At 36.7% G+C, this 8254-nt stretch overlaps 1 protein-coding gene across 1 annotated transcript in view; it reads right to left on the reverse strand.

Moving 5' to 3' along the window:
* rab15 (RAB15, member RAS oncogene family) overlaps nucleotides 1-7804 on the reverse strand; it is a gene marked incomplete in the record, with an annotated part of 12708 nt that extends 4904 nt beyond the window's left edge. Inside the window, 4 exon segments of the mRNA XM_014015423.1 lie at nucleotides 435-512; nucleotides 2174-2234; nucleotides 2466-2526; nucleotides 7472-7804. Coding sequence (XP_013870877.1) covers nucleotides 435-512; nucleotides 2174-2234; nucleotides 2466-2526; nucleotides 7472-7595 — 324 coding nt within the window.
* Nucleotides 7805-8254: the final 450 nt, after the last annotated feature.

Consider the following 8254-nt stretch of genomic DNA (forward strand, 5'->3'; position numbering starts at 1 on the left):
TATATACCATTCTGATACAATATTACTTTGTACACAACCCATCACAGCTGCACGTTTAGAAATTTTTTTTTGCAGAAGTCACCTCCCAAAAAGTGTCATTTTGGAAAAATCTAACTGCTCACTTTTACTCAGTACTTTTTCTTTTAATACTTAAGTAGATTTTGTGTCGGAAATTTACTTTTGAGATACTTTAAGACTTTTACTCAAGTAATATGTTTAGAGAAGACTAACTTTTACCAAAGTATTTTTATGATAAGATACTTGTACTTTTACTCAAGTATGACTTTGAGGTACTTATACAACACTGTTAAGAAATACTACAAACATCTGAGAGAAATGCTGAGTCGTTGCTTTAGGTTTTGGTCCCATAAAGACAGTTTGTACGTGCTGACGAGGCCTCCTACATGAAGTATTGAACCTCTGGTCTGACTCACTTCATCCACATCGCTGGCCCACTTCATGATGTGCTGAAAGGATCGCTCGCTCGTGATGTCATACACCAGGAAGATCCCCTGTGAAGACGTGGACAGGATTGAAACACAGGTACGGCTGACGTCAGTAAAACCGTCAACAATCAAGGTTTGACACTTTGCAGATCCTGCGATCAGCTCCACGTGAGGACGTCTTGTTGTGTGCCACASATAAGCAGATCTTAAACTCAGAGGGACACAGTTTTAAAGTCTCAGAGCAAGTCAAAACTAAATGTTGAATATCACTCGATGAAGCAGCATCAACAGTGGAGTCAGGAGACAGAAGTGAGAAGATCCAGTCAGGACCGTTCWGCAGACTGCACGCCGCTGCTACCTGGGCTTGTTTTTCATGGAGCTACTGAGAGAAGCTAGCTTGTCAACATACACAGTTAGCCAGTGCTGGCTCTAGTCATTTTGGTGCCCTAGGCGAGTTGAAGCGCAACCCCCACCCCCCACTGGTTTACTATGGTAAACTTAGATTTATTTGCTTTAAACACAAACACATCACACAACAAATTAAATGAATAAATAAATATAATTAAATCAAATGAAAAGGATAAACAAAAGACCCGCTTCACAATTTGTGCAAAGATTTAGAAGGTCCTCTCTTTTTGGAAGATATAAGTCTGATTTTACCTCATAAGGTCTTCGGCTGACAAACTCAGTCCTCACTGTGTCAGYATGATGTCAGCAGGATTAGTAGCAGGAGTAATTTATTTTTCCTGTAATACTTCATTATAGTTTTTAAGACAAAGCTAATTGAAAGGGGCGCTCAGCAGAGTTACAACCAGGGATTACAAATTTTTTCTTCTGCAGTTCGGCGCCCCCTCCAGCAGATGGCGCTCTAGGCGACCGCTTAGTTCACCTATGCCAAGAGTCAGTTCTGCAGTTAGCCGTCTCTGGCTTGTTTTGTGCAGTTTTTCACATTTTATCACCTGTTTCCACTATAAGACACTCGCTTTGATTTTTCTCCGTCACATTCAAAGAAATCCAGAGTTGGACTTTGCTGTTTTCTCCCAACTGTTGCTGTTGTTATTCAGCCGTCGATGCTGCGCAGCAGCATCGTAAGCTGCTCGCAGCTGAAAAACAAGATTTGTTTAATCAGTCCACATAGCTTCAAATAAATCAAACACTAAAACAAAGGATATTCTATCTATAATTTCACTTAGTTTTATAAATTTATTATTTCATTTTATTAGTTTTTATTCATGTCAGTTAATTAAAATGTTCTTTTAATTTCAGTTTTAGTTATTTAGTTAGTTTTAGTTAATTACATTAACCCTGGGATGGACCCTTGTTCACATCTTTTAATTCATTTGTAAATCAAACATTTCTGCGCAGCTAAATAGTGGTAAACCCCTCTATCAAACTAGACAGGAAGCTGGAGGGGGGCACCTGTTTGGATTTAAAGAGGCAGCCTCAAAACGAGTTGATCTGAGACACAGGTCAGAAAAGGGGCGGGGCTTGTGGAGTTGCAATAAGGAGGAATTCACTGCAGTTCCACTTCATATAGACCCAAGTGAAGGGTTTAAATGTGAAAAAGGAGGATTTAAGATCAGGAAACGTCTCCTTTAAAGACAAAAGGAAAACAGATTTTCAGAACATCAGGGTGACAGCACACGTAAATAAGACTCTTCTTTATTCTGTTTTTGTCTTTAACTGTAAACTGTGCAGTTTTTGAGTTGCAGCAGACGCCTGGTTACCTGTGCTCGTCTGTAGTACTGCTTGGTGATGGTTTGGTACCTCTCCTGGCCCGCTGTGTCCCTGCACACAAACACACAACTCATCCAACGTTCTGACACTAAAACATTACAACGATCTGAAAACTTTAATCTGCATCAAACCAAAGTCACGTCTTTCAACAGCTCTTTTCAGACCACGTTTACTTTTACAGCTGTAAATACGACGGTTGTTTTAGAGGGACAACTGTTTGAACCAATGAAAAGTCAGCTGAGGATTATTGGATTTGCTTGTTTGTTTTAGTTCCAACCTTACCATATCTGTATCCGTACTTTGATCCCATCTATTAGTAGGGTCTTCATTTTGAAGTCAACTCCTGCAGGAAAGAACATTTGTTTAGGAAATACAATAATATACAAGAGTTATGGAGATATTAGGTAGTGGTCCAAAGGTTCTGAGAGTCCTCCAGGATCTGTAAAGTCAACGTTTTACAGAAGTTCTCCCTCACAGACAGCCACACCGTCTCCTTCTAATCAGAGTGGGCTGTTAGGATCCATTTTCTGTATCCATCACATGAGATGAGAGGTGAAAGAGTCAGAGAATGAATGGGTTCTGCTGAAGTCCAATGAAACCTTAACTTCTGTCAATCATGTGGTGAACAAGTTGTGTAGAGTTCATATATTTGTAAATTTGATTCTGATGATCTGAGTGCCTCACCGTCCKTGAACCCACCAGAGATCATCCCCCACCTGGAAACTAAAATGATTGTGTGACTCCTCATTTCCTCCTCTTTTACCAGAGCTTCATCCAGCTCATTTTACTTTATTTCATCTGTTTCAAACTGGTCCAAACTAACACACATCACCAATCCAGCCTTTAGGGTTACCTTTCCCACCTGCTAAACTGAAAATATCAGACTCTAAAATACAGAAAAGCACATTTTGTAGTTAAAAAAGGCTTATTCATCAACTGTAACTGTGCTAAACAAATAAACTAAGGAAATGTTTGTGATAATTTATATTACAGTATATATTACCGTCTGTGTCAACGTGTTATGTAAGCATAGCGCTATGAAAATTAATTTCTCTCCACGTGATAATAAATTGAAAAACTCTGACAACTCTTTAAATGAGCTTCTAATACTACCCGCAATTACAAGACTCCACATCTACTAGGGGTGTAAGAAAATATCGATACACTGAAATATCGCGATATTTCATTTCCCGATACTGTATCAATATTCTAAAGCCCTGTATCGATTTTTAATTAAGGTTTAAAATGTCAACTTTCCTGCCAACCGTTCATTTTTATGTTGTAGTTCAGCCTCTGACCACTAGTTGGCAGCAGTGAGCCAGACATTTGGCTCCTCTACCTCTTGAGCACCAGAGAGTAAGGGTAGCATTAGCATTGTAAGTAAACATTAGCTTTTTTTTTCAGTTAGAGGTTTTTATTTAATAGAATTTTTGGACAAAAAAATTGCAATATATTGCCTTGCTTACAGTATCGCAATTTATCGGGATATATCGTATCGTGACCCCTCTGTTATGATATGTATCGTATCGCCAAATTCTTACCAATACACAGCCCTAACATCTACAGTAAAATATGAACATAAAATGTGGATAAGATAAAAGGAAAATAATAAAATGTAAAGACTTGCATTTGATTCTTGTGTTTCTCTTCCATCCATCTTCTCTGACTGATGAATTTAAGTCCATTAAACAAACCAGCCCTCAGGCTTCCACAGCCCAATCTAATCCCTGAGAAATCAATTAACTTTTCATCCCAGTTAACTTGACAGTCAGCACCCCTGTGTCACAGCTGGCATCACAGTCGACCTAAAAAATGCTCCACACATATTTGAGTCAGTTAAATTTTGTGCAGAATAATGAGGTTAAATCAAGAATTCAAGGATTTTAATTCTAAGTGAGTTCTACATGAGGAATGAAAGATACATACTAAGGTCACAGCTGTCAGAAAAACATAAATCAGGGGTAGACATAAGGATATGTTTCAGCTGGACAACCTGTTGACAAAACCTGGTTGTCCACAAAACATTTTGATTGTCCAAAAGAATCTCAAGTAATTTGTAATTTAACAAGTATATTGTTCTGTAGACGAAGTTTATTATATACAATTGTTCTCAGTCAGCCAGGTTGACAGGATCTGTGTGAATAAAACTTTTTCATTCTCTTCTTTGAAATAGAGTTCAACATTCATTCTGCTCACAGGTCAAACATTTTCCTTAAACAGGAGTATACTGTGTGCATGACCTTATTAAAAGTTACAGGTTCTGTTCAGATTTACCAAGTTTTTTCTTCCTTTCATTTTCACAATGACGAACACCTGCAGCAGAGAACTTTAATCAAGGTCTTTTTGCTTGGTTGTCCATCGGACAACCAGGAGACAGGATCTGTTGTCCGAAATGAAAATAGTTTGTCTCGGACAACTTAAACAATGTTTATGTCTACCCCTGCATAAATAAATAAAATAAAATAAGACATAAGAAGACAAAAATAAAAATTGTACATAATGTGTTACACATGGAGTTTTTTTTWAATTTATTTAACCTTTATTTATCAGGTAAACAGTTTGAGAACCACTTCTCATTTACAAACATGACCTGACATGATGCACTGAGTGCGTTGTAAAATACAAACCTACAGATTCAGKCAGAGTAAAGTCATTGAACATTTTAATTGTGATTAAAATGTTTAATCTATGCCCATGCAGCACTAAAATTAATCAGAGTTAATTCGATTAATTTCACAGCCCTAAAAGAAACAGATTATTCTCTAAAGTCTGTGTTGTTAGCAACGCTCTGTTTACATGCAGACGTTCCCCTTTGACATCACTTCCTGTTTCTTCAAATGCTAATATCTCAACTGTTCATCACAGCAGTGTAAAATTATTTTTACAATATGTTATCAGGCACTTTAAGGTTTTCCTTGTTTGTAAACTGAAAGCTTGGAACCATTTAATATTTGTGTTGGCAACAATTAGACGACTCATTCTGTCTTTTCAGCAGACGTCCAGAGGGATTTTCAGCATCAGCAGCCCTGCCTCGCTTTCTGCCCAATTACTGCAAACAATGTCAGAAAGTGAAGCGGCGGAGCTTCACAAAAACAAGCTTAGTGGGAAGAAATCACTCCATTATATGATGGCAGACAAAAACCAGACCGCTACAGAAGACGATACGAGGCTCTGCCAGGACGAGACAAAAAGGCGAAGCTACATCCGAAGCGCTCAGCCTGACGGGGACGTGTTCGTCACGTCTCAGCTCTAATTCTAACTGCAGATTTACTGCAGACTCAAATTAAACCTGTGGGACTGCAGCTCGCCTCTCTCTGCTGAGACRAGTGAATGCACCGGAGCATCGACGTTTTATTTTTGTGCAAAAAGAATTCCCTCAAAGTTTACATTGTTTAAGATAAACTCTGTTTCCAGTTTGTTTAATTGTTTCACTCTTTCATCTTCATCAGTTTTGTTGACATAAAATAATGGCTAGTTGTGTTAAATCCAACTGATTTATGTAAAATTAAACAAGAAATTAATCTGTTAGTCAGCCTTATATTAGTGAAGTAGTTGTTTTAATGTTTTACCATTTATAATTGTTGGTTTTTGGACTCTACTTCAGCACATTTTCAGCTATTTCTGCCAATAAGGTAACAAAATGTTCAGCTCATTTGGGACATTTTAGCTACAACAAGCTTTTGTTACTTTTATACTTTGTTAATTATTCATCTTTATTTACATTTTGCCACAGAACTGCACTAAGATCTCTTCAAATCTTTTAAAGACTTTTGTTCTCTAAATCTGTTTCAGCACTGAGCTCTGTTTGTGTGCTTACTTTTTTATTAGTCTTTTTTTGCTTTTCCATGTCTTCTTAAGCATCGTTTTTTGTCTTTGTGTGTCTTTTTTGTATCATTACTTGTGCCTTTATGCAACCTTTGTGTATTTTATGTCTCTGTGTGTCCTTTTTTGTCATTTTTGCCACCTTGTGCATCTGTTTAATCTTTGTATATCTCTCTGTGACCTTTTATTCTTCTTTTGTCTCCTTGTGAGATTTTGTAAGTTTTTGTCTCCCTGTGCATCATATTAGTCATTTTATGTCACTAATCATCCTGTGTCCTTGTTTTTTATGGCTCCTCTGTAAGTTTTAACGTCTGTCTTTAGGTCCTTTTAAGAGTTTTTATGTTTTCTAACGTGTCCTTGTCATTTTTTCTCATTTGCATCCCTTTTGTTAACATTCATTGTGTTGTTTCATGTTTCCACGTGTTTGTTTTCTTTCTCAACGTGTCACTTCTTCAAATATATTTCAGCTGATGTTTTTCAGTAAATGTCAGGATTCACACACAGGGTTCCTACTGTTTAAGGAAAGTTAAATTTAAGACTTTATAATGCCAAGTGAAATTAAATCTAAGAACAATTTCATAATAAACACAAATGACAAAACAATAAAAACAGTCAGAAACTTATGAATCAAAGTATTTTTGGTTGAAGTATTTAAATCTTGCTAATAGACCAGTTGTTTTAATTTATATCTAACTATAACAGAAACGTTCAGTCAGTTTTAAATTAGTTTAATTTCAGGAAATCCTCTAAATCTGTAGTTTTAGGACCCAGTGTGTCTTAACCCAATTTACTGTAGATGAAACCTTAAAGTCTTTGTGACATTAATTTTTTTGTAAGAAATATGAATGGATTATTGGAAAGACATTATTAACAAAGTACAAAACAAATCTCACATTGTTCAGATGAACGGTTGTTGTGATATTTACATGTGAAGTAACAGGAAGTGATGTCAAAGGGGAACGTCTACATGTGAATATTTAAAAAATAAATGTTACCAATTATTTTAATATTTAAGATYAATTAAAACAATCCTTTTTACAACGTGTTCACATTTTAAGACCTCTGAAAATGTTATTTAAGACATTTTAAGGCTAATTAAGGCCTTATCTTTGGATCGATGAATTCACTGAGTTTTTAGAGTTTTTAAGGACCTGCAGGATCCCTGCACAGTATTAACGCTTTTTTTTTTTCTAGTTTTGTTTGGCCTTGTGAAGCAAAGTCAGAGTAAAGTATTGACTATTTTTAAACTCAAGGTTTGTTTGTCAGTCAGTGTTTTTTTAATTCTTTCAATTCTATATTAAATTGGATTAAATTCTCAGCCTTTATTATTTGTTGTTCCAACTGATTTTACACAAAGTAATGAGGACAAAGGGAGTGTGATGCACAAACCTCATCAATATAAATGTATAAAATCCCATTTTAATTAAAAATAAAGAGCCTGTGTTTCGTGTCGTGCCGTGTCTTACCGATGGTGGAGATGTGAGATGGGTGAAACTGGTTGTCCGTGAATCTGCACAACAAACATGTTTTTCCAACCCCAGAGTCTCCGAGGAGCAGGAGCCTGAAGAGCACATCGTACTGCTTGGCCATGGCGCTGTTGTGACGGCTTAATCAAGCCGGAGCCATCTAACTTTGTGATGAACGGCCGGTCTCCTCCACGCACCTGAGTCCCATGTCCGCCCACGAGCTCCACGCACGGCTGCGTGCGTGTTTTTGTTCCCTGGTGGCGACACAAAGGAACCCGGGATGCTCCAGCTTCCCAGGCAACCAGCCTCCCGATTCCAGCCAGTGGGTGGGGCGCTGGGCCAACTGGTCAAGTTAGATTCAAACAGAAAGCAGCACTTCCGGTGACGAGTTTCAAAATAAAATCATTAGGCTAGGACAGTTAGCATGTTTTGGGACTGTTCTTATACTCAGTTATTTTGGAAAGATACTTTTTTTTATTTATGAATGATAAGTTAGATATGTACCTACCATTTAATTCAAAAAATATATTATTTGGTTTTTAAGAAAGTTTTTTATTGTAAACTTAATTCTATTATTAGCTAAATTTCATATCCACAGTTGTACATTTTCTAAACAAAACCCCAATTTTACAGTTTTTATGCATATTTATCCTATTATATTGCCACCTTAAAATACTGCACCAATGCAAAAGCTTTAAAAAACTAATCAATTTGTAATCAATTTCACTGTTTTTATTTATTTTTTTAATCTACATGTTTCACATTTTAATGCCTATCTTAAGT

The sequence above is a fragment of the Austrofundulus limnaeus genome, unplaced genomic scaffold (assembly GCF_001266775.1).
Source record: "Austrofundulus limnaeus strain Quisiro unplaced genomic scaffold, Austrofundulus_limnaeus-1.0 Scaffold129, whole genome shotgun sequence".
Lineage (NCBI taxonomy): Eukaryota > Metazoa > Chordata > Actinopteri > Cyprinodontiformes > Rivulidae > Austrofundulus > Austrofundulus limnaeus.